We start from the raw sequence: 26,422 nt of genomic DNA, 5'->3' as shown, positions 1-26,422 counted from the left end.
AAAGGCTGAATGAGAATTCAGAGTGTTTGAGAAGTAACTAAGAAGCAAGAAAATAGAGAAGAAACACTGTTTTTTTGTTGTTGTTTTTTGTTTTTTTAAAGAAACATGGTTGGGACCTGAAGGTAATAAAGACAATAATAATTTAAAAGATTCATAAGAGTCCTTTAAATAACAGGCTCTTTTACTCTATTTACGTAAGCTTCTGTTTGCAAAACATCGGTCAGCTCAGTGTACCTGGAGCACATCAGTGGTGCTGAGCAAAGTGCGTCCATAGCCGACACTCGGAATGAGGAGGGCAGAGCCCCTGCCATCACAACCTTTGCGTGCTGGTGTGCACTGTAGCTTGTAAGCCATCCAGTCTCTCCTCATCCCCGTGTCCCTGGGTTTGAAAAAAGCAACAGGAAAGACTACTATTCTCAACTATATAGAGAATAATAGGGATAATGAACAACAACAACAACAAAAATCCAGCCTTTGTGGTGGGGGGATGAGAATTGAATAGGGAGCTGCTTCATTGGGACGGTATTTCTTGAACCAGTCTTTAGCATTTTTTTGTGTGAATTTCTTTAATACATACTGTTTCTGCCTGTTGTCTATGTTCTAGACAAGGGCAGTATCTTACTGCCTTTTATCCCAATCACCTAGCCCAGTGCATGATATACGGTTGGTATTAAACTACTTGTTGCTGAATGGATGACCAAACCACTGAAAGAACGAACAGAAAATGCATGAAAACTGTATTGCAAAGAGCACTGAACTCCATTCCAAAATAGTGAATTTCAAACCAAGCTCTGTCTCTGAGGAAGGGAGAATTCACCTCCCGGAGCTTTGGTTATTTTATCCGTAGAGTGAAGATAATAGCACTTACTTTGCAGGGTTGGGAGAGGCAAATAAAATAATGGACATCAACTCCATAAAACATTGAAACGTGGTTATTAGGGATCAGTTTGACCTTGGTCATGGGCAGCCCCTTATCACCCCTGTTTCATGGCCATCAGACTTGACTCCAAGTAGATGTCAGCTCAGAGAGGACCAGTGAGATCCTTGCCTTCTCTTGTTTTTCCCCATTGAACTGAGAGCACAGAAGCTAACCCATATGTAGAAGCACACACATTGTCAATAAAGTTTTTAATTATTATAAATTACAAATATGCACAACACCATGCTATGTAAGTAGAATTCATCTGAGAAGAATCTGTAGTTTATAGCTCTCATTATTGACCTCCCAAACCACACCAACTCTAGTACCAGGCACTTTATATACGGCATTTTATTTAATTCTTATATTTACCTTCTTCAGTTACAATTTTATTAACATTTCAGATTCTGAATTTTAAAAAGTAGAACATAATTGGAGTAAGAAAAATGATCAGAAAAACAAAACTTTGAGGGTAATAGTGCAGAAATATAGACTAGAGGGCACTGTAGGATTAAGAAAAAGATTAATGATGAAATCATATCTGTCAAGTGTCCTCAGGAAAGATGATCCAGATGTTAAAAGCATTTTGCACAGCACCTGGAACCCAAAGGGCATTAAAGAAATGGCTGCTAATAGACTATACCAATTTCAGCATTAGAACAAGAATTATATTTATGTACAAACATTGAATGCCTTCCTACGATCTATGAGTCACTCTATGAAGATACTGGGGATTCAAAACATTTTACAACCATTCTCTGTTTTGGGTGTAGATATTTAACTGAAGACATGGGACAACCACTAAAAGATCCCAATAGTGCAGTATAGTGCTTTGTAAGCACATATAAGAGTAGTTGGAATTTGGAATAGGGAGAAATTGCTGTGGGCAGGTGTGTTCTAAGAGTCCACTAAGCCCTGGTGTTTCTCAGACTGGGCTTTGCTAGAAGTTTAAACAGAAGAAGTGGTGCAGTGAGGCACTATAGGCAGAGGAAACAGACCGAGCAAAGATACCATCCAAAAAAGCATATTCACCCTCGAAGAGGGCTGGCTTTGAACAGTAGAAGTAAATAAAATTTGAGGGTTGGGGTGACTTAACTGTTGTGGCCCTTGAATTAGCCACCTAAGGCAGAATGTTCATTCTGAAAGCAGTAGGAGACAGGGAATATTTTAGAAGAGAGAGTGGCGCTGTAAGTACTGATTAAACACTTAACTATATTCCATGCATTGTTCAAGATGCTGGAGATATAGCAGTTCGCAAAATCAGCAGAAACTTCACCATCAATGACTTTGTATTCCAACACAGAGACATAGACAATCTATCAGGGGAGCAGCCACATGAATATTTGGGGAAAGAGTGTTCCAAGCAGAAAGAACTACAGGGGTACCTGGGTGGCTCAGTCAGTTAAGCATCTGACCCTTGATCTCAGCTCAGATCTTGATTTCAGGGTCATGAGTTCAAGACCTGCATTGGGCTTGACACTGGCCATGGAGCCTACTTAAAACAAAACAAAACTAAACAACAACAAAAAGCTCCAAAAAAAAAAAAAAAAACCTATAAAGGCTATTAGGAGAGCTTGTGATGCTCCAAGAACAATAGGCCAGTGTGGTCAGAGTACAGAGGAGTTGAGTAGAAGGAGATGAGGTCATGATGGAAGAAGTGTCTGGATCAGACAGAGCCTTGGGACCACAGCTAGGAATTTAGATTTTATTTTAAAAGTAATGGGATAATGTGTTGGGCTGGGGCAGAGAGAGTGGCATAATGTGATATGTGCATGTAGAAAAATCACTCAGTTGGTGGTGTGGACATTTAAGTATAGGAGGAGCTGTACCTCTCTCTTGGTGAGAGAAAATGGTGGTTGGGGTGCAAGCTGTGGCAGGGAGATGATGAGAAGCAGGAGGAGTTACGATATATTTTGTTGTGGAGCCAACAGGACTTACAGAGACCTGGATGCAGCCAACAAAGGAAAGGAAGGAATCCAGATGACACCAGGATTTTGTCCTGGCATACCCTTTACTGAAATGGGAAAAGATGTGGGGAGGGAAGTTTTGGTCATGTAAACTTATGATATTTTTAAAACATCTCAGTGAAAAAGTTAGGAGATACCTGGATATGATTGAGGAGTTCAGGGAAGATACTTCAGCTCAAGACAGACATTTGAAAGTCATTAGCATTAAAAGGACATTTGAAGTCATGGAACAGTGCGAACTTGTTTAGTAAAAGATCATAGAAAGGGAAGAGGGGAGGGAATAGGACAGATCCCTGGGGGAGACTAACAGCCAAAAAGCTGGAAGGAACGATTGAGAAATGTCTCAGGAAGGAGCCAGATGCAGCCGAGAAGGCCAATAGAATGAGGATAGGGAATTTTAACATTGGTTCTGTCAAGATAAAGATCTGTGATGACCTTGATAAAAGCCACTACAGTGCAATGATGGGGACACAGACCCACTGGAGTAGGTCAAAGGGAGGATAATGGGGAGATGAGAAAGTGGAATCTTGTTGAGATGGGGACAGAGAAATAGGATGGTGGCTGAAAGGGAATGAGAGATTAAAGGAGAGGTTGTTTTTGTTGTGTTCTTTTTAAGATAGATTTCTAGCATATTCATATATGAACAAGAAGGATACAATATATAAGGAGAACTGGGTGATGTAGAAGAGAAGAAGGCAGTTGTAAGGCTAAAGTCCTTGAGAAAACAAGAGGCGTTGTAATCTAGGATGGAATTGGAGACATTGTCCAAGGTGGGAACAGAGATGCTTCTTGCACACTAGCAGATGGGAAGGCAGAATGTGTAGGTCCAGATGCAGCTGGGTTTGTGGGCTTGAGGTGGAAGGAAGAGGTAGGTCTACTTTGAGTACTTTCTTTATGAGGTATATAGTTCATCAGCTCGAGAGAGATGCTGGAGGTGTTGGGAGAGAAGACAAGGCATAAAACAGATCGCTCGGAGAGTGGGAAAGTGAATTTACTATGGAAGCATAGTTGCATCATTTGGCAGCATCGAGTGCCAGTGTGACATCTGTGGTTGTAATTTTAAAGTGATTCAGTCAACACAACTGTGTGAATTTTTCTTGCAGTGTTCTTGGGATTGAGTCAGTGGATAATCAAGTTGCAGCAGGCCTGGGATTTTACCAAGCAAGATCCAGGGAAGCAAATCAAGAGTCTTTCTAAAGGAGCTGAGGGTTAGAGTGCCAGCCCAAGAAATCTAGGTTGGATACCAATGGACCTGAGGACATGAAGAGGTGATGGGGACACGGTAGTGGGTCACTGAGAGAATGATGGTTGGGGCAGGAACTAGAATTCCAGTCGTCCGGTGGATCACCACACGGATGCTGAAGTTTTTTAAGAATGATGGTAGGGACAGGGGGCGCCTGGGTGGCTCAGTGGATTAAAGCCTCTGCCTTCAGCTCAGGTCATGATCCCAGGGTCCTGGGATTGAGCCCCACATCGGGCTCTCTGCTCCGCGGAAAGCCTGCTTCCTTCTCTCTCTCTGCCTGCCTCTCTGCCTACTTGTGATCTCTGTCTGTCAAATAAATAAATAAAATCTTAAAAAAAAATAATGATGGTAAGGACAGCAAGACTGTGAGCCAAAGGCTGTCATCATCAGTGGCTGAAGAGGCATGACCAGGGGGCAGAGGGGGCTAATAAACACTTCAAGAAACTGGGAGTTTTGAGGGATGAAAGGGAAACAATTTGGGAGGGGAATTGGGGGCGATAAGAAAAATCAGCTTCTACCCTGATGGGTGAAAGGGAAGCAGTGTCCTCCAAAGGAAACCAAGTTTTAGTTAAAATAAAAAGGTGAAGAGACATCCAGAGAAAGTAAGGGACTGAAACGTCAAAGAGTTGATGAACTACAGACTGGAGTTTCAGAGAGCAGAGTGAGGAGCTGGGGTGGGCTGGGAGCTGGGGTGTAGCACCCGCTAAGGCTTGCAGAAGCACTCTGTCCATTGCTCTACCCAGACTCACTCACTTTGTATGTTAGGAGCCATATAGAAAATTTGGGAATGTGCTTCCTGCTCAGAAAATTGGAGGCTACTTCTTATAAAGGTGAAAGAAGTCAAAGGGTTATATGAGGCATGTGGGGATTGGTCTTGCGATTCAGAGCATGAGCTGATGAGAGATCTCAGGTGCCCCTTCTCAGTAACAACATTCTGAAGCCACAGAATGTCATGTAAAGATTATTAAGATTATTGGACATGAAGTTGGAGCGGTCCAGTGATCTTACCAATTACTCACTATTGGATCTAGGCACCATTTACTCCCTATTTGACCTTGGGCAAGTCCCCATCTGGGTGGGTCTCGATTTCTTCATCTATAAAAACAACCAAAAGATAAATGAGGATAAATGATGTCATGAATATGAAAGCATTTAACAAATTGCAAGTGTTGAGTGTGACCGTTTTTGTTGAGAACAGCATCGTGCTTGAAGAAGACTATTTTGACAATAGTGTGCATAATGAGTTAAGACGAGGCAAGACTAAGTGCATGAGAGTTTGAAAATATTAAAATAGCCCAAGAATGGGGACGCTTGGGTGGCTCAGTTGGTTAAGTGTCTGACTCTTGATTTTGGCTCAGGTCATGATCTCAAGGTCGTGAGATCCAGCCTAGCGTTGGGTTCCATGCTCAATGCAGAGCCTACTTAAGATTCTCTCTCCCTCTCCCTCTGTCCATCCCCAGCAGCTCATACTCTCTGCCTCTCTAAAAGAAGTAAATTAATTAATTAAATTTAAAAAATAGCCCAATCATGGTGAATGAGAATCTGAGCTAGGGTGGTGACTACAGCAGTCAAAGAAGTTCAGGACAACTTTAGGTTTATGATTAAATGATTATGATTTAGTTAGGATTTGGTACAAACATGATCTCTCAAATATTTTGATGGGAGGGCATGACTGGGCTGGAGCATTGTATGCTGCTGGATGGTGTGTGTCCAGTGTAGACTACAGAAAAAATGGTCACCCAGGAGAAAGACTTGGCTAACTGAACTGTGAATTCAGCCCACTTGCCAACACAGCTTGATGCCAGTGACTACGAAGGACCAGCTTCGGGGGCAAGCCGAGTGGGGGTAAAGGGTTTAGGAGGCAGACTTAGGTTCAAATACCAGCTCTATCAGTGACCTTGGGCAAGTTGTTGAAGCCTTTATTTCCTTATCTGTAAAAATAGGGACTTGTGAAAATTAAATAACTGTGACTATATACGTCAAGAGTGTAGCCCAGAGTTCAGTAGTTAATAAGATCTCTATCATAATGACTGTGATTATTATTCTTAGGTCTTGAAACTATCCAGGAGCCAATGAAGCATATTGTCTCAGTTGGTATGGCACAGTGAGGGGCTATGTCTAGAGAGGGATTCAAATTATGAATGATGGAGTCAGAAATGACCCCAAACCAAAGCTGGGATATACCTAACCTTCAACTCTGATGAGGCAAAGACACATCCCTTCTTCTTGCACAGTTAATTTCTTAGTTCTAACTTTATCGTTCCCTGTCTTTCCCCGTGGCTTTGCTCAGTCTTTGGGGACAAAACCCAGACATATTTCTCATATTTTTGCTCAATGGTAGCTTTCAGAAGCCAACCACTTGTGACTTGTGGGGGACACTTGTCCTGTGATTGCAATGACTGCCCATGTTTGATGGAAGCAAAGTGGCTAAAAGCAGTCTCTTTGGATGAATTGTTAAAGCCACGCAGGCCATGTGAGTGCCAAACAGAGACCAACAGCGTGAAAAGGGGAACTCAAAATGTAACCCCCTCCCAACTGCAAGACACAAGGAGGAAGAGCCAGGCAGCCCCTCCAACAACATTATGAACAAGAAGGAGTTTGTATGCTAAGTTCTTTTCTCTCAAAAGCCTAACTCTGTACATGGTGGCTCCTCCAACAATATTTGTTGATTTTAAAAAAATTAATGAGGAGTGGGGTGGAGCAGAAAGGAACAAAATATTCTGAGCTTCTAATGGAAACAGAAACACAAGCACTGTGTATTCACAAAAATGTCACCATAGGGGTCAAGCTTGAAGGAATAAGACCAGTTCTTGTGTTGGACTGAGGAAACCCGTCTCACTACCTTCTAGAACTTCACATCATTCGATCATAAGTGAAACTGGACGTCGTGGTTTCTCTTTAATACCCCAGGGAAGGATACATTAAACAAATAATACTCTTTGGACAGTATCTCAGTCAGAAGGATGAAGAAGTTATGCTGGGGTATCAAATAGTGACAAAAATCCCATTGGCTTCCTACAGCAATGGCCTATTTCTTGCAACACAAAGTCCACAGTGGTCCTCGCGTCCTTCTGGGCACCTGTCCTCCAGATGCTGGCACATGATTCTAGGCTGCTTCCAATGTGTGTGGCTTCTCCTTTATAAACATCTGCTACTGTGACCGTTGTGGTGGGCTGGGGCAGGGTGGAAGGAGGGCTTGGAGAGCTGAGAAGTAGAGATTCATGGGCCCATGACCAACTTCAAGTGTGAGGAAGTGATTCTTCTCATCTGCCTGGAGTGGAGGAGATGGCGACTACTGAGCAGTAGTGATGGCCGCCACCCGCAGTTCCTCAAGCCACCCAAGTGACCAGCTCTCACCGGGTGTTCTTTGTATTACCCCTTTAAGGAAAACCAAAGGAGTACTTTGGATTTGCAATTCCCCAAATCCTCAAAACCTTTCCAGACTCCCCACTCAACATGGCCTCCGAACTTTCAAATGTATAGTTTGTAAAGAAAACTTTTTTTTGGAGTATGAAATAAGAGAATCTTGTATTACTTAAGATGCAGTGTCCCCCTACCTGGAAATTTACCTGTTAGCCCTGTACCAAGTTTTGGGATGTGGGCTGGCCCTCAAAGGCAAGTTTCTGTTAAAATAAAGGACCGTTTGCATACCTGTAGCTAAACCTGCCTGAATGGGATAAAAATGGTCCTAGACTAGTGCCCTTGAAAATATACAGAGAAAGCATTATTTAGAAGAAGTCTGGCCTACTTTTGAGGTCTTTCATTATGAGCCACATTAAGTAACAGCTGAAAAGTTACTGAGTTTTTCCAGTGTCCATTTTACTGTGGTGAGTGCTTTGTGTGCAGGTCTCACTTAAATTTCACAACACCCTAAGAGATACACTTTTTAAAAAAAAATTGTATTAAAATATAATATATTAATAGCCCCAAGGGTACAGGTCTATGAATCGCCAGGTTTACACACTTCACAGCGCTTACCATAGCCCATACGAGAGATATACTTTTATCATCCTGATTTTACACATGAGGAGACAAGCTTGGAGAGGTCACTTAACTCTTCCAGATCTTCACAGAGCAAAGTTTGGACCCAGACCATCTGACTCCAGGGCCTTCACTCTTAACCATTACCCTAGACTGACTGTCATCTCCTCTGAAAATAAGTCTTAAGGGAAATGGAGTGAATATTGCAGCCTGCATATGAACAAGCATTCTGGAAACCCTGGCCATCAGGGTTCTCGTGTAGCCACTCAGTCCCGGAGAACTGCCAGGCAGTTATCCCCAGCCCGGACATCCAGACTGTGTTCCCAGACGCCAGGTGTGTGGATGGAATCCTCTTCCCTGAGCCTTTCACTAACAAAGCCCTCTGTGTGTTTCTTGTGTCTTCCAGTTGACGGTCCTCCAATGGAACCCTCACAGTTTGTTTCAGTTGTCCCTAAATATCCAGACAAGATGGGATTCGATGAGGTAGGAAAGGTGTCTGTGTGTGCATGTGCACGTATGTGCATGTATGTGGCATGCTTACATGTTTGTATTGGAGGGCAAGCCAGATCCTACATCTGAGAGCCAACGAAACTGGCTTGGTGGCTGAAAAGGCACCAAGGTCTTGGGGAAACCTCTCAGTTTGTGACGTGTCTCAGCTTGCTCATCTTAAAAAAGGAGCATTTGGGGGTGCCTGGCCAGGTCAGTCAGTGTAGTATGCAACTCTTGGACTCAAGAAGTCATGAGTTCAAGCCTCACGCTGGGTGCGGAGCCTACTTAAAATAAAAAAAAAAAAATAAACAAATAAAGATATAAGATGAAAAAAGAGAATCACATGCACCTGAAACTAATGTAATATTGTGTGTCAGCGATACTCAAACAAAAAAACTTTTTTTAAAAAGGAGTCATTGGGTTGGAAAGAAGTTACTATTTAATCAAGAGCAAATTTTATATTTTCTAGGAGCAGATACCGCTATATTTTGTGAACCTTTCTATCAAGATTCAAGGGTAAAGAGGATAATGTTTTAAGTATTCGAAGACCTTAACTTTATTCTGAGTGCATAGAAACCATTCTGGCACAGTCTGTGTTTTGTTTTCTCTGTGCTGTTCTTCCATGGAAAAAGGTTGAAGGTAGGACTGAGAGGGAAAGGAAAAAGAGAAAAAAAGAAATTTGTTGTGAAATTCCTCCTTTTAGTGGGTAAGAACTTCATAACACCCCGAGGGCCATATTTATTGTACAGTTTTGATCGCATGAAGAAGGAAGCAGGAGTATAAAGAGATACCTCTCCTAGTAACACAACTACAGCTACTTGCGAGTACCCAAAGTGTGACTCCCAAGTCACTGAATCCTTTGTGGGTCCCTTCGGTCATGTAGCTGCAGATCAGTATTCAAGCCTTTGGTGATCTAGAGGGTAGGACAGTGCCTCAGGAATCCGCAAACTGAGATAGAATTTTTCCATGGATTCTGGGTATCGTATAGGCCTGGCTTTGTGCTGTGCGTTCCCACCACCGCTCCAGTCAAAAAAAAAAAAAAAAAAAAAAAAAAAAAGCCTTGTTTATCGCTCTTTGCCGGGTCACACATGTCCCCAGGTACAGCCATCTAAAAGCTGCTGGGAGGAACACTGGTAATTCTTGTATAAAATTGTCGTGAATCTGGGCTTCAGGAAAGGGAAAGAATATTTCCTGAATATTAAATGGAAAGAGTTAGCAGCTATGATGCTGTTTCCACGGAGGGTAGGATGAGAAGAGATGATTTTAATGTGGGAGAGAGGAATTAGAATAAAGTGCAAATAATTTTTTAAAACAATCGGGGCTGCAGAGAGGTGTGGTCGCCATCACGCACTGGACCAGCTTCCACGTCTCACTAGAGCTGTCCTTCCCGGCAACCCTCGTCAGCCCTCCGTTCTCCAAGTGAAAGGACCCAGGTGTCTCTACATAGATTCATTTTTCTATTTAGACACATTCCTCTAAAAATAAATAAATTAATTAAATAAACACATTCCTCAGAGGAGCAAGCCAGGGGAAATCAAATGGGACAAAACTGGGATCTTCTAGCTCTGGTCTTCATTTGGACGGGGCTGTAAGGACTGGGTCCCTGCTGGAAGTCTTTGGAAAATGCCAACTCTAGGAGGTGCTGCGGGTGTAAGAACAGAGATAACATGGTGGAGAAGGGGGATTTTCATGGGCTTTTTTCATTCTTCGAGTACTCCATGACCTTGGTGGTGGTGTCTGGGCTGCATTTGGCTCTGTGGTTCTTTCTCTGTTTGCTATCCACAAAGCATGAGCAAGCCGTCTGTGTTTCTCGTTCATGGCTACAATTTTTACTGCGCTTGTCCTGGCAAAAGCTGGGACTGAATTATTATTTACTAAAGTCTTCCCAGACTAGCGGGCTCTGGTTTGAGGGGACTTTTTGTTGTATTTCTGTTCATTTTTTTGTTCGGGTTTGTTTTTGTTCTCCTGGAGTGACCTCGGGCAGCTCCATGCACACACGGGAGGAAATAAATGCCCCTTCCTTTCCGTATCTTTTAAAATTGTGGGATGAAACATGGCCCATCACACTGTGATCCTAAACAGGAAGAACATGAAATGTAAAAGAACACAACCATTAAGTTATGAGGTCCCAAGTTACAAGGCAAGTAGAGTCACCACAGAAATTATGTTAAAAATAAATACTCAGTTAAGGAATCAAGAGAAGTAATGAAATCAACTCAGTTAGGTCATCAGAGAAGTAATGAAATCATGATGCCCCAAATTCACTTTGCCCTAAATCAGAGGATAATTTCTTTAAAGAGAACATCTTGTTCTCCCATCAGTTTCTTGGCCCAGAGCTATATAAATGGATGGAAGTGAGAATATTTTAGAAGGATGGGTTGAAATTTTAGTGTAGCTTTTGATCCAGTAAAACATAGAACATATTGATGGTTATGCTCAGAATAAGTGAACCAAAGCTTCATCCCCAGTACCCAGGCTGGTTACAAGACCTAGTTTCTTTTTTGTTCTGGGCTTGACATAAAGCAAGCTTTGTCTAAACCACATAGCATAGGCATTTTAATCTGTGTTGTTCTTGTGAAGTGAGGTGGTTCAACTCTCCCTTTTACAAACAAGGGAACTGGACCATGAAGCATCCAATGTCTTCCTCAAAGTGATCTGGGTCGTTAAGTCAGGATGAAGCCAGTGCCATCCCACTTATTCCTGTAGGGTCTCCTTTTCTATGCTACAGACTACGTGTCATCAGTATTTCTTGCCGGCAGCTGAAATCTCCTACTATTAGAGGCCTAGTTTAATGCTCAGAGTGAGTTTGTCATTGTTTGTAGCAAAAAGACCTTGGGAATACACATATTTACCTATAAGAGCATTCATGAGTCTTGAGGTATTTCCATGGCTCCTTAAATCTGAGAATAGTCAGGACCATCTCGCTACGCATAATTCCCTGCTGTGGTTTCATAATATGTATGTATTTCAGGCAGCCATCAGGAACATAGGGGCTAAGATGAGAGGCTACAGATGAACCCAGCCCTCATGGGAAAGGAATCTGGAAGCATATTTTTGGAGACTTCATGGACGAGTATGATGTGGAGATGACGCCTTTCCATTTCTCTGTTCCCTCAAAGGGCTGCCTTTAAGAGTAGAGCCCCTTCTCTTTACTTTTTTCCAAAAAATCCCCTTGTCTCTAGGGGAGTTGAATAATTCTGGCAAAGAATCTCCCAACATTAAGATCTTGATAATTCTGTTTGAATCCTTTGGAAATGCAAGGAATGTGTTAAGACTAGATTTTTCTCATTCTTCGAATGACTTGAAATTTATTACAATGGATATGAGATCTAAGAATAGCTAATATTGAGAACCCATGAGATAGGACCAGGATCATCCCAGTTTCACAGATGAGGAAACTGAGGCATAGGAACTGGGCCAAGGAAAATACTTAGTAAATAACAGTCAGAACTTGGGGCTGCTAATAAGTCTAACCACATGCCCGACTGCCTCCTACCTTTGAGTCTTCTGTTTGGGGTTTAATTCACGCTTGGCCTCCTCAAGAGTAACTTTGTGAACTTTCCTATCTCAAGAACAGGGCAAACCTGTCCACCAACAGGCATCAGAGAAACAAAGAGAGGGTGAAGTCACTGCAGGTGGTTCAATTTTGAAAGTCATTCTGTTTGGATTAATATCATTTGACTTGATATGAAATGTAAACAGATCTTCACCACGGTTTTCCTTTTTTTTTTTTTTTCCCACTCTTTCTTCTAACTAACTTTGGTCCTTACATTTACTTAACTTTTCAAACAGCCTAAAGGAAGACTTGAATAATCTGTGTTTCTTTTCCTTTTTCCTCCCTGTGTTAGATTTTCATGATCAACCTCAAGCGCAGAAAGGACAGGCGGGACCGGATGTTACGCACCCTGTACGAGCAAGAGATTGAGGTCAAGATTGTCGAGGCTGTGGATGGAAAGTGGGTTGGGTTTTTTCTTGAATTGCAGTTGTGGTTGGAGTGGGAAGGTGCCCTCTCTGACAGAGGGTTAGTGCTCTGCGGGAGGAATCTAGAGTCATTAAAAGACATGCTGTTCTAACCGCCACACGCAGTCTACTTTGGGAAAAGCGTTATGAATGAGAGCAGCATTTAAATTAATTTCACCAGGTAGAGTAGGCCTGCAATCCAGTCATCATCCAGCGAACTCTGGTCTTCATTATGCTGAAGGCTTGCAATGGAAGTGATTTTTCCCCCTTTCTCTGGGGGTTTTCACAATGGTTGTGGTGGTTTCCAGCTTCATATAATATATTGGAAGGAATGCATTTAGAGTTGCATTCAGAGCCTGATTTAGACCAAAGTTGCCAAACCTGGGGCACCTGAGGCGAGTAAATGGGGAGGAGAATAAATGCGGGAACATGCACAATGATCTGTATGTCCTGTTGCGTGAGACCTTGCCAGAGCCTGCCTGGGTTGATCACGTTTCCCAAGAATATGGCAGGAAATTCACAAAGGGAACTTGGTTGAATTCCTTCAAGAGTTTTGCTATGGCTGTTGTTTATTATCTCATTTTCCTTTGCCCTTTTATTTGACACTTTATTTCAAGGCGTCGATTTTTGCAAAACCTGCAGTTCCATGTTTTAGGTAATTTGGAACACGAATGGCTCTAAGGAATATGGCTAGAAGCTATTGTGAAGTGTCTTATGACTGTGGGAGAATTTAATTAGTTTCTCAGAATGTGGCTTGGACACCCATGTCAGAGTCTCCAGGGTTAAGCAGATTCCTGGGCCCCTGCCTACAGCTGCTGAATCCTGATCTCTAGGGCTAGGACTGGGAATCTGTATTTAAGAAGCCTCAAATTCTTAGGTAAGGTTGATTCTTAGGTAAGGTTGCCACTCAGTTAAAATATAAAATATAGGACACTCAGTTAAATTTGTCCCAAACATTGCATGGGCTTACTTACACTAAGAAATTACTCATTGTTTATGTGGGATTTAAATTTGACTGGATGTTCCATGTTTTTCTTGCTAAATCTGGCAGCCCTGTTCTTTGGTGCACTGGAGTTGGGGAACCACTTCTTCAAATACTTAAGAGCCCAAATTTTATTTATAGGCCACGTGGATCAAGGGTAGTGAGTTGAATTATGAGAGTTCTTTATTTGTTCCTCATTCAAGTCTCTTGTCGGAGATACAATACTATGAAATTTTTGACATTCTGTTCCTCGTTGTTGCCTTCTTGTGTTAAAAAGATACCTTCTACTCTACCATTTTAATTCTCTTGTTTCTTTTACTATATATATTTTTAGTTATTTTCTCAGTGACTGCCATGGAGATTACAATTAACATTTCAATGTACAGCAATCTAGTTTATATTGATGCAAACTTCCTAGAAGAAAACATAGGGGCTAAGGTCCTCACATTAGTTGTGCCAATTTTTTGGGGGGGGGGGATTTGACCCCAAAAGCAAAAATAAACAAGTGGGACTATATAGTAAATTAGCAATTACTATAAAGTAAGTAATTACTATATAGTAAATATAGTAATTATCTACAAAATGAAAAGGCAACCTACCTAATAGGAGAAAATATTTGCAAATCATATACCTGATAAGGCATTAATTTCCACAATATATAAAGACTCATATAACTCAATAGTATAAACAAAAAACCCAAATAACTTTATTTCAAAAATGGGCAAAGGTTCTAAGTAGACATTTTTCTAAAGAAGACATGCTGGTTATCAACAGGTACATTAAAAGGTACTCAACATCACTATCAGGGGAATGCAAATCAGAACCACAATGAGATATCACCTCATACTTGTTAGAATGGCCATTATCAAAAAGACGAGAAATAGCAAGTGTTGACAAAGATGTAACAAGAAGGGAACACTAATGTATTGTTGGTAGGAATGCAAACTGGTGCAGCCACTATGGGAAACAGTATGGAGGTTCCTCAAAAAATTAAAAATAGAAATACCGTATGACCCAGCAGCTCCACTTTTGGGTATTTATTCAAAGAAAATGAAAAATCAACCTAGGGAAAAAAAAAACCAACCCATATATGTATCCCCATGTTCATTGCAACATTATTTACAAAAGGAACCTAAGAGTTCTATCAGTGGATGAATGGATTAGAAAGGTGTGGAGTATGTAAATATATACAAGAAAATATTATTCGTCCATTAACGAAGTCCTGCCATTTGTAAGAACAAAGATGGCTTTTGAGGACCTTATGCTAAGTGAAATAAATCAGACAGAAAAAGACAGATACCATATGGTCTCATTTATATGTGGAATCTAAAGAGAAAAAAAACCCATATTCACAGATACAGAGGACAGAGGTGATTACCAGAGGCAGGGTTGGAAGGTGGGTAACATGGGTGAAAGGGATGAAAATGTACAAACTTCCAGTTGTGAAATAGATAAGTCTTGGGGCTGTCATGTACCACATGGTGACCATAGCTAACAATATGCATTGCATATGTATGAATGTTGCTAAGAGAGTAGATCTTAAAAATTGTCATCATAAGAAAAAATTTTGTCACTAGGTGAGGGGATGGACATTAACTAAACTTAGTGTGGTGATCATTTCATAGTATGCACAAATATCAAGTCATTATGGTGTATACCTGACACTAATATAATAAGTCAATTATATCTTGATTAAAAAAACAACTGAATTTCAGTGGTCTACAGAAGCTTAGCTTCCATACTGCTTCATTCTTTTCACCATCCTTTGTTCTATTGTTGTCAAACAAATGACTTCTTTCTATATTAAAAGCCTTATAACAGAGCCTTACCATTTTTTGCTTTATGCAGCTATAATTTAAATCAGAAAATTTAAAGAGAAAAAAAGATTTATCAGTGAAAAACATTAAACTGTCATTTATATTTACCTATGTGGTTACATGACCCTGTGCTCTTTATTTCTTTAATATGGATTTAGGTTGCTCTCTAATTTCCTTTCATAGCAGCCTTAGAACTCCCTTTGGCATTTCTTGTAGAGCAGATCTGCTAGTGACAAACCCTCAGCTTTTGTTTATGTGGAAATAATGTAATTTCTCCTTTATTTTTGAAGGATAGTCTGACTAGATATAGAATTTTGGGTTGACAGTCTTTTTCAAGTAGCACTTTGAATATGTTGGCTTCCTGCCTTCTGGCCTCCATGGTTTCTGAGAATCAGCTATTAATCTTGTTGCGAATACTTTATATGTAGTGAGTCACTTCTCTTTCTGCTCACAAGATTGTCTCTTTTTGTTCTTAAGTTAAAAAAGAAAATTAGGTCCAAAGAAAGGACACGCACATGTTCACAGTTCTTCCTGTCATCCCATCCAGTATTTAATGCTATTAGCCACTTGTCCTTCCTTAGGAAAATACCTTTTCAAACTGTCAACAAAATGGTGATACTTAGAACTTTGTTGGCAATTGTGAGGGATATACCAGGTATAAGACATCATTGTATCCTTCCCTGAGGAATGATGGGATAGGAACATCCAGATGTTCTGAGGAACATCCAGAACTCTCTCTTTCTGGCTTCTGTAGTGGGGACATCTCAACTGTTAATTTTCAGCCATGTTCTCTGTCACGCAGAGCACTCAACACAAGCCAGCTGAAGGCCCTGAATATTGAAATGCTGCCCGGATATCGAGATCCCTACTCCTCTAGGCCTCTCACCAGGGGTGAAATCGGCTGCTTTCTCAGCCACTACTCTGTCTGGAAAGAGGTAAATAGTGCTTGATTTAGACAGGCAGTTGTGTAATGAGGAAGAAGGAAAGTGGGACTTTGTAGGTGAATTAGGGCCAGATATAAAGTGGACCCATTCTGTTCTGGAAGTACACTTGGAAGTTTCTGTTGCCTCATGTCTCCCTCTGACACAAGGCAAGTGACAAACAAGGAGAAGGAGACTTGTTGCCACTTGGGATGATGACAGGGGAAGACACGCATGTTCAAGAGGCCAGACTCCTTTTGTTGTATCCTTGTCCGTAGTAGGAATGCCTTGTATTGTGTGTATCTAGCATGTCATCATTTATTAAATGATTTCGTACAAGAAGGCACACAGAAATCATATGAAGTGAATCAGGACACATGGGCCCATTTTATCCAAGAGAAAATAATTAAATATCTTGTCTATATAAGAAGTGGCAAAGACAGGACGTGAACTCATGGCTTGGAGGGAGGTATGTGAGTGTGGGCCTCCTGATTAAGGGTCAGTTCCCACAAGAAAAGAGAAAGTCCCTAAAGAAGGGCCCCTTGAATGCCTTCCCTCCTTGAATGACCTAGTCTATGCCAATCTTTTTTTTTTCTTTAAACTTTAAGTGAAATGTAATAGATAAATACAAAATTAAATAGATCGTAAAATATAGGCCAATGAAATTTCATAAATGGGATAACAATACAGCCATGTCAACCAGCACCCTGGTCAAGAAACAGGTTACCAGCACCCCAAAAGCACATCTTCCATATTTCCTTCTAGGGAAACAGTCCCCAAGGGTAATCACCGTCTTGACTTCTAACAGCCCAAAATAGTTTTGTCTGCTTTTGTACTTCCATTTATACGAATGGAACCGCAGGGTGTTGAGGTACATCCTCCCAGGACCACAGTTGGGAGGTTCATCTTATAATAGTGCATTTGATTATAGATCGTACATCCTCACTGGGGTAAGCAGACCCCAGTTTATTTATCCAGTTTACCTCTGAGGGCATTTGCTTAGATTCCAGTAATGAGCTATTACCTACTCTGCTTCTGTCTTCTCAACATTTTAATATATATTTACCTTAATAAAAAATAGGCACTGGACTTCTCATGAGATCTCTTCCCACTGATGACCTCTACAGGTGATCGACCGAGAGCTGGAGAAGACCCTGGTTATTGAAGATGACGTGCGCTTCGAGCATCAGTTCAAGAAGAAGCTGATGAAGCTGATGGATGACATTGACCGGGCTCAGCTGGATTGGGAACTGATGTGAGTGACAAGACAAGCTTATCCCAGAGCAGTGAGAGGATTCCGACCTATTCAAGGGGCAGCAAGCCCCGCCTCCCCAGCTGATGGGAGACACAGCTCCCGCTTCCATTTCCTGACTTTCTCTCCACAGATGTTCCCACAAACAGGAAGTGAGTGGACGGTAGCCCCCTGTTTCTGGATCTGTGTACTCTGTGGGCTGAGAAAGAAACTGTGGGAGATTCTTTGGGAGACCCAGAGTCTGCCTGCTGGTCAGGGGTCTTCAGACTGAGCGCTCGTGTAGAAGCGCAGCAGAACCCCCCACCCCCCACCCCAGTGAGGTAGCAGTGCCTGGGGAGGTGGGAAGAGAGAGGGGGAGGCATTCATTCAAGGCCAAGAGTCCTGTGTCACACTTGAGAGCAGGCTTCCTCTGTCGCCTCTGACAGTCTGGGGGCTGAAGGTCAGCCGGAGAGTGCCTCTCTTGGGAAGGGAAGTGTGCAAACAGTAAGAACACTGAGCTGGGTTCGGTGGAGGGTCAGAGCTCGTCATGGGAAAATCAGGCTTCCCAAGGCAATGCTGGTTCTGAGTTGACACTTACTGTTGCTCTGAGAGCCGTCTCTGGGACCTAGGCCTCTCTCTTTCCCTCACGCTCCCTCGCGCCCTTCCGCCCTCTCTCTCTCTCTCTCTCCATCTCCCGTCTCCCCCTCTCTTCCTCGCCTCTCTCTGTCTCTCCCTCCCTCTCTCTCTCTTTCTCTTTAAACCGAATGACATTTTGTACTTCTCTCCAGTGAGGCAGAAAGTTCCCGAGCATTATGTACGCTTCCCAGCTGTGTGTCAAAGGCAATTTCATCAAAGCAGAGCCTGTTCCTTTGGAGTGGCTGCAGCAGGCAAGATGTCCCTGCTCCTCCCATCCTCGGAGGGAAATGGAGCTATGGGCCCAAGTGAAATACTTGGTCTCTCAGGAAACGTACCATTCTGAGCCCAAACGAAACCTAGTAGTGACTCAACTAACCCATGGGGAATAGACCCAGAAATCAGCACTGTGTAATATCAAGACACTGGCTCCGTCTCAGATGTCAGCCGTGTGATTAGATTCTGGGCTGTCCCTTAGGATCCTTGTCTGTTCCTGTAATCCTCCAGAAGGCCCCGCACCTCGGTCTGAGTCTCTAGCTCTGCCGCCTGCGGCTGCTCCTCACGGGCATGGAGCCCAGAAGTCATTTTATGCTCACAGGACCTGAAAAAGCAACTTTTACTTCAGACTTGGAATCAGAGGACTCAACTTGGGGAGCCCTATGACTGACACATGTCCTTGTCCACCTGTGGTTTAGCTGGTACATTTCTTGGGACAAAGAACCAACAAATTGGGGACACTTGGATGGCTCAGTCAATTAAGCATCTGCCGTCAGCTCAGGTCATGATCTCAGGGTCCTGGGATGGAGTCCCACGTTGGGCTCCTTGCTCAGTGGGGAGCCTGCTTCTCCCTCTGCCTGCTTCTCCCCTGCTTGTGCTCTCTCTCTCTCTCTCTGACAAATAAATAAAGAAATAAATAATCTTGAAAACAGATCCAAGAAAGCAGAATGATTGGATAAGGACATGGATACAGGGAATGATAGGGACACAAAACAAAAATCTTTTCTAAATTTCACAGACTGATCAAGTCAAAATATGCCATTAATATTGTTTATATACTCTTAAAGAATAACGGTGGTTTCAAATTTGTCTTCTCTCTTCCTTCCTTCCTCCCTTCCTCCCTCCCCCTCTTCCTTCCTTCCAAGAGAGATACAGAGAGAGGATGCAAGCCATTGCCGGGGGGGAGGGGTAAGCAAGAGGAAGTGATAGGATCTTAGGCAGACTCTGCACTGAGTGCAAAGCCCAACACAGGGCTTGATCACACAATGCTGAGATCGTGACCTGAGCTGAAATCAAGAGTCAGACACCTAACTGACTAAGCCACCCAGGCACCCCTCACCTATCCTGTTCTAAAATGAACAACAACAAAAAAATGTTCCTGAAGCTCAAAACATGAAAGCTGATAAGCTGTCCATGGCTGCTATGTTATGTTTCTCCCCGCAAAAAGAAATAGTAAATGGGAAGAGTTGAACAAACCGTTGGAATCATCTAGGGCAGTGCTGTCCAACAGTAACATGGCAGGAGCCACATGCATTATTTGAAAATATCTAGTGATCCCATTTGAATGGTAAAAAATACATTAGGTGAATTTAATAATACATTTTGTTTACCCTAACATCGCTAAATATTATTACTTTAACATGTAATCAATATTTTAAAACTATTAATGAGATAGTCTACATTGCTTTTTGTTTTTGTGTCTGTTTTAAAGATTTTTCATTTTTTGTTTGTTTAGAGGGAATGAGAGGGAGAGAGAGAGAGAGAGGCAGAGGGAGAGGGCAAGAGAGAATCTCAAGTAGGCTCCACACCCCACATGGAGCCCTACATGGGGCTTGATCTCAGGACCCTGAGATCATGACCAGGGCCAAAACCAAGAGTCAGACGCTTAACTGGCTGCGCCGCCCGGGCACCCTTTTCCACCATCTTTAACGTCCAGTGTGTATTTTATGCTTACGACAGATCTCAGCCTAGATGCTAAGTTTTCAGCTGCTGCAATAAACTGCAGTCCTACCAAAACAGTTTTGTGTAATGGAAAAAATATTTTATACTTCGTCAGTTTTATTTTTAAAATTTTAACTTAAACTATGTTCAACGAACCCATTGAGTACAAACTCGGGCCCTTGCCTTCTAGCCCCATGTCCAGCGCTCAGTGGGAGTTTCTCTTCTCCCTAATGGTCCATGAGAAATTCTGGATGGTTTGGTCTGAAGGGACAGTGGCCGAGAGGGTCTGTGTTTGGTGTCCTGAGAAGGTGAGCAACGACACGTGCTACGAATCCCGAGAAGTCTTGACAAGAGCAATCCATTCAATACTGAAAGAGAGTGTCTTAAGGCAAAATAGAGGAAAGCAACTTCACACCCAGGCAGGAGGCCCTCCCCTCCTCAGCTTGCTCCAAGCAGGTGGAAAACAAGCAGGTTCCAGAGAAAGGTGACGGATCACAGGTCCGTGAGTAGACTGTGGGAAAGCTTGACTGGCCGAGTGTATATCTTCTGTTGCAGAAGCTGTTGAAGAAGGACCGGCCCTGCCTGGGTGCTTTTCTCAGAGCAAAGTGAGGGCAGAGCTAGATGTGTGTGAGGAAGAGAAAGCCAGGCAAGCTTAGTCACTCTTTCTCCTCAGGAAGGACTCCCTTGGGGCCACTTAGGTTGCAAGGTCTTTGACCATAGACTGTAGACTGTGTCTTCCCCACAGCCTTTTCTGTCCTGTGTTTACCACCAGCATCTGGAGAGCTTTCTGGAGACCATCAAAGGCTGAAACTCTAGGGACTTGAAACCTCAGGATCTCACCTCTGCCACTTTTTTGTCTACTTCCAACATCTATAAACACAGCTGGAAGTCCCACACCGTCTTTGGGAAATGATCAGAGGGATCTCTTAGTCTCCCTAGAGTTGAACTTCCGGGCTGGAGCACAGCGCAGAGCAGGAGCAGTTGGGATGTTGGCAAACGGGGCCAGGAAAATGGCCGCCTTCACGGAAGGTGCCAGTCATCATTGGTGATTGGATGCAGGTTGTGGTGATACTTTTGGTGTAAGACACAGTGGGTCCCAGCTTTCAAAAGAATCTGCAAAACCTGTGCTCTGTTCTTCCAGAGGTCTGATATTCAAATAGGGATTTTGCTCCTCCATCCGCTCTCTTCTAGTTATATAGGCAGGAAGAGGATGCAGGTGAAGGAGCCGGAGAAAGCGGTGCCCAACGTGGGGAATCTGGTCGAAGCCGACTACTCCTACTGGACGCTGGGCTATGTCATCTCTCTGGAAGGAGCACAGAAGCTGGTTGGAGCTGATCCCTTCGGGAAGATGCTGCCAGTGGACGAGTTCCTGCCAGTCATGTACAACAAGCATCCTGTGTGAGTCTCCCCACACTGCCTGCCCGTCGCGGGCACACCCCACTCGTATGTCGTGCTCCTCGGGTTCTCAGTAGTGCCTGGTGTTAAGCTGCGCTGCTTTCCTAAATGATCTTCCCCTAATCATGACTCAGAAAGGCTGACCAGAGTAACTGTCCCCTTTTAGAGATGGGGAAGCCGAGGCTTGGCAGCGGGGTTGGGGGGCTTCCTCTGGAATAAACCCAGTATGTAGTTTACCCAGACATATTGTGCTCAGTCCTCCCTTGTTTTTGATCTTCTCATTTCCATAAACTCACACACCCGAAGGTGAAACTGAAGGTCATCTTCCTGAGCACCTTCAAGCATTCAGTTCATTTTTCAGTCCATTGTGTGTACTCGTTGGCCAGACAGGGGTCCCACTCCCTGCAGAGCTCGCAGTCTGGCTGGGAATTGAGACTCATGAGCAGTCCTCGTGATGTACGGTGAGACCTGCAATCACAGCAGTGTGTCTGAGTCTTGGGGAGGTGGGAGGTGGCCCCTGAGCAGGGTGTCCATGGAAGAAGGCGGTCAGGGTGACGCTCAAGGTTGCCCTAACACAGGACCTTATTCAGACCTAGCGTTGTTTGAAGGATATGGAGATGTGTGGTTATCTGTCAGTCTCCCCACTAACCTGTGAGCCCACTGAGGCAAGAACAGTCTCACATCCCCATGTCCTGAAAACCTAATCCCAACTTTACCCATAGTAGCTTCTCAATCAATGAGTCCTAAATTCATTAATGGAGCAGGAGCCCAGGTTCTACCTTGGCTCCTTCTCTCGGTTGCCAGGTGATCTCTTTACTAACTGGGCTTCATTTCACTAGTTAAGAATTTGTGTCCTGCATCTGACTTATTTTGTCCCTGTCCTTGGTGAAGATGGGTGTCCTCACCTGCTTTGATACCGCTGACTTTATATCCATGTCCTATCAGGAATATGGAGGTCACCATCATCCCTGTGACAGACAGGAAGCTAACGCCTACACTGTACTAACTGAGCTAGGAGCCAAGCAGATGTCACCTCGCATAATCCGCATGGGGGAGGGGGAGTGAGTCATCCTCCCCTTCACACCCACAGGGTGCTGGGATGCAAAGCCAAGTTGGCGTACCTCCAAGCCTAACTGTGTGACTTATCCCACCACTGCTGTTCAGATTTCAACTGATTTATTAATCCAAGAATAGGGCATCTTCTGCAAAGTGATCACCTTTATCTCTCAGGATGGTCCAACAGAGCATAATTCTTAGCTTTTAGAGTGAGACCTGAAATTCATCTTTTAGTGGAATCCAACCAAATACATCAGAAATAACCTTTCTTTTTGCGTGTTTGTTTAGATCATTTGAAAACTTTTAAAGAAACTTCTATTGTGTTTGTAGACTAAATGTTTCCCCAAAGGGCACAACTTGAAAAATCATCAGAGATGTCCATGACAATGTAAGAGCTGACCAGCACAGCCTCTCTGCCCTTCCTGCCCCGCACCATTTGCTAAATGTCGAAGCCCCTCACTCACGCACGCATACTCCTCTTGTTTGCAGAGCTGAGTACAAGGAGTATTATGAACCCAGGGACCTGAAAGCCTTCTCCGCGGAACCCTTGCTCATCTACCCCACGCACTACACGGGCCAGCCTGGGTATCTGAGTGACACGGAGACCTCGACCATCTGGGACAATGAGACAGTAGCCACCGACTGGGACAGGACCCATTCCTGGAAGTCCCGGAAGCAAGGTCACATCCACCGCAACGCCAAGAACACAGAGGCCCTGCCGTCGCCAACCTCCCTGGACACGGTGCCTTCGAGGGATGAGCTATGAAGTCTCCATGGGGGATTCCCCACCCTTGATTTTTCCAATGGGCTGTTCATCTGTTTGCTCCAGTGTCTTGTAGTGGTCACAGTCCTCTAACCAAAGTGGTCTACTGTGATTGAGCAAAATGGATATACTTTTGACAGGGGAGGATAAGAGGGAAACTTAACCCAAATTTCCCAAGATGGCTAGAAGATAGGCTTTAAGGCAACCATCGAGATACACCTCAACCCCGATACCCAGCCCTTCGTCTTTATCAGTATGATACTGCTTCCTACATTAAGGATGAACAGTATGGCCCAGAGACTCATCCCTGAGAAACGTAGTCAAGTCAACAAACGGGTAGGCAAGGCAGCTGAGCCAACTAGACCACATCCGTTGGTCTCATGGGCCCATTTCATATCATAGGTGTGACCTTGAAACCTTGTGTATGTAACATGTTTGCAAGGGAGGGGGGTCAAATCGTTTGAAAGCAAATTAATTGGCGTTGGTTTAAAGGAATTCTCTCAGGAGCCAACGTGAGCTGTTCATCTCAGTCCTCGTTATCCAATAGGGATGGGTATTTCGGTCTGTCTGAAACCTGGCCTTTGACTATCATGGCGACTGAAGCTCTCCTAGAGAGGCCTCAAGTTTGCCATGTGGGTAGAGTTTAGTAGACATATGAAGGTTTGTGTAGATCTCTGAGGAAAACAAGAACTCAGATTTTGGCCTTCTATTGTGGTCACTTGAGTTAGGATGCTCTATTTATGAAGATAAATTTAATATATAAGAGTTCGGACTGGGGTCTCGCTGGTGTCTTCTGTCCCAGGGCACCCTGTGCTGCCGCGGCACGTCTCGCGCGCCTCTCCACGCCTGAGCCTGGGAACGAATTGTGAGTGTGACTTTTATGAGTCACTCTTAAGAGGCAGAGCACATTTTTAGGCCAGCAACTGTCCTTGCCTGAGTTTTTCATTTGATTTTGAATTATTTATTCTACAAAACGTGGGGGAGAGGCCTGTAAGATAGGGCTGAGAAACAGATTTTTCAAGCTTTCATTGCACCCCAGGGAGCCCCAAGTATGCAATCTGGTTCTCCCGAATTTCCCAGCCCGGCTCTTCAGGGAGGCCTGTGGAGTGGGAGAGTCTCACCATCTGGAAACAAATGTTTTTGTGTTTCAGTTGACAGACCTTGGTCAGAAACAGTGGACTGCTCCACTGATTTAGGCCAACGACCAGGGAAACTCTTGGAATCGGCCTCCTGGACAGATCGATGTCCTCCCCGCTTTCCTCATAGAGTGATTTTCTGGAAAGTGCAGTGTTGGGCTACATGTTCTTTGCCAGTTCTGCAATCTGTGTTCCTCAGATATCTCACGATGGTTTGCCTCAGGTTTGTGTTCGTCCTCCTGCAAGCAGTAAGACTTTGCCTCCAGAAATAGCTTCCCCACACACTCCTCTGTGAGCTTCATGCTTTGGAGCAGAGCCCACGGGCAGGTTGCCACGTGAACCTGGCTTAGCGTTCCCCGGTGAGGGCCCCCGGGCTGCGGGACAACAAGGCAGCTCACCTTCCACGGACACCAGCCTTGGCCCTCATTCTTGACTTACTGTCGATACTAGTTCACGTTGACTAGTAAGCAAGGAGGCTGAGGAAGGGGATCTCGGTCGGCCTCAGTCTTTATGCTTAGGCATAACTGTCAGAGCCTGACGCTTTTTGTTTTTTCCTAGAAAAACAGAAGGAACATCTGGGGAGCTAGTGAAAAACACTTAGGTGATCTCTAAGGTTTCCTGGGTTATTTTGTATTTTGTTTGTGTATCTGCGTGCGTGCCAGTGTGCCTGACTTTCACGATATTTTTTTTTAAGAGGGTGGGAGGTGGTCGGGAGATTGGGAGTGAAGAAAGATTGCGTGGACTTTTGTGTGGTTTTGTTTAATGGAGAACATTCTTTTTTTTCCTTTTGCTGTCAGCTGGTCTGATGGGGTTATGAATTCTTGTTCTTAAAAGATATTGATCTTAAATTCTAGAATTTTAGATTAGGACTGTCTACTGTGAACCAAGTTCTGGCTTTGTTAGCCCAGCCTTTGCTTCCGCCTGCTCGGGTCTGGGATCCCAAGCAGTGCTCTTTTGTTGTGAACACTGTGCTCCGCACACCGCGTTTGTTTTTAAAAAGTCATCTCTCCCATAATTCTGGGGTTCCTTGACCTCGCTGTTCTTCCTGCCTCCCCTCTGGTCTTCAGTTATTTGCCTTTGGCAGCCTCAGAAGACTTTGCCTCGGCCATGGCACCTGCTCTTTGCCTCTGGAAGATAACCCCTGTCTGAAATCCCGATCTGGACTGCTCTCTGGATCTAGGGATCCAAGGTGGACTCTTCTGGACTATGAGGACATCAGCGGTGCTGGTGCTACTGAGTGTGGACTGAGCACCTACGATCTGCAGAGGACACACCGCATGGGTCCTGCTTTGGGCTCCCTGGGGCCTCCTGCAGGAGCTCTGGGGCACGAGAAAGAGCCGGCATCCCAGCATCCTACACTGTCTGTCACGCTGTGTCATTGCGGGGAGGGGAAATGATAAACTACTTACCTTCTAGAGATCTTGGTGAAAAATTAAAAAAAAAAATAGCTCATCACTGTGATTGTTCACTGGTTCTGCCGACATCGGCGGCTGATGGCCATCGCTGGTGGACCTTTCCAGTGTGCTCTGGACCAAGGATGTCGGAGGCCAGAGATGACCATCAGGGCTGCTCACCCCCATGGCGGACAAGAAAAGGTGGTCACTGACCTTCCTGTCCATGGGAGTTGTTTTAGGCTGCTGGGTAGAGGTGAGTAAGCAGAAAAATTTTCTAGGCTACTGAAAGATAGGAGTCCCCAGTGGGAAGGTGCGACGGGAGGGCCTGTCTTATAGTTTTGTATTGTAAGTCAGTCTAACCATTCATCAAAAGATACCAGCTTGTCCAAGGCCAAAGAACTTAATCCTGGGGCAAAAAAAAAAAAAAAAATTCAGATGTGTTCTAGGCACTGCAAAGGTGTGGGATTGGGAAGGGGCCTGCTGGGGGAGTGACAGGGGATTGGAGGTTCTGAGACGTCAGGGATGTGTTGGGGCAGGTGACAGGAAGCAAGATGGAGACCCGATCATGATGACAAGGCCCTTACCCACCCTCCCTGGG

General features: G+C 43.9%; 1 protein-coding gene across 3 annotated transcripts in view; it reads left to right on the top strand.

Moving 5' to 3' along the window:
* The window catches only part of COLGALT2 (collagen beta(1-O)galactosyltransferase 2), a 113,399-nt gene extending 87,500 nt beyond the window's left edge, over positions 1–25,899 (top strand). For 2 of the 3 annotated variants that reach the window (XM_082702934.1, XM_082702933.1), the window contains 6 exons: positions 8,517–8,593; positions 12,448–12,554; positions 16,161–16,293; positions 17,406–17,533; positions 21,272–21,478; positions 23,021–25,899. In XM_082702934.1, the coding sequence (XP_082559060.1) occupies positions 8,517–8,593; positions 12,448–12,554; positions 16,161–16,293; positions 17,406–17,533; positions 21,272–21,478; positions 23,021–23,297 (929 nt within the window). In that variant the 3' untranslated portion in view covers positions 23,298–25,899. The remainder of the gene's footprint in view (positions 1–8,516; positions 8,594–12,447; positions 12,555–16,160; positions 16,294–17,405; positions 17,534–21,271; positions 21,479–23,020) is intronic. The other variant, XM_082702935.1, reaches the window with a different exon arrangement.
* Positions 25,900–26,422: the final 523 nt, after the last annotated feature.

Source organism: Mustela nivalis (genome assembly GCF_964662115.1).
Source record: "Mustela nivalis genome assembly, chromosome: 16".
Lineage (NCBI taxonomy): Eukaryota > Metazoa > Chordata > Mammalia > Carnivora > Mustelidae > Mustela > Mustela nivalis.
Note: the sequence above shows the minus strand (reverse complement) of the source record. Positions and strands in the feature narration are given on the sequence as shown.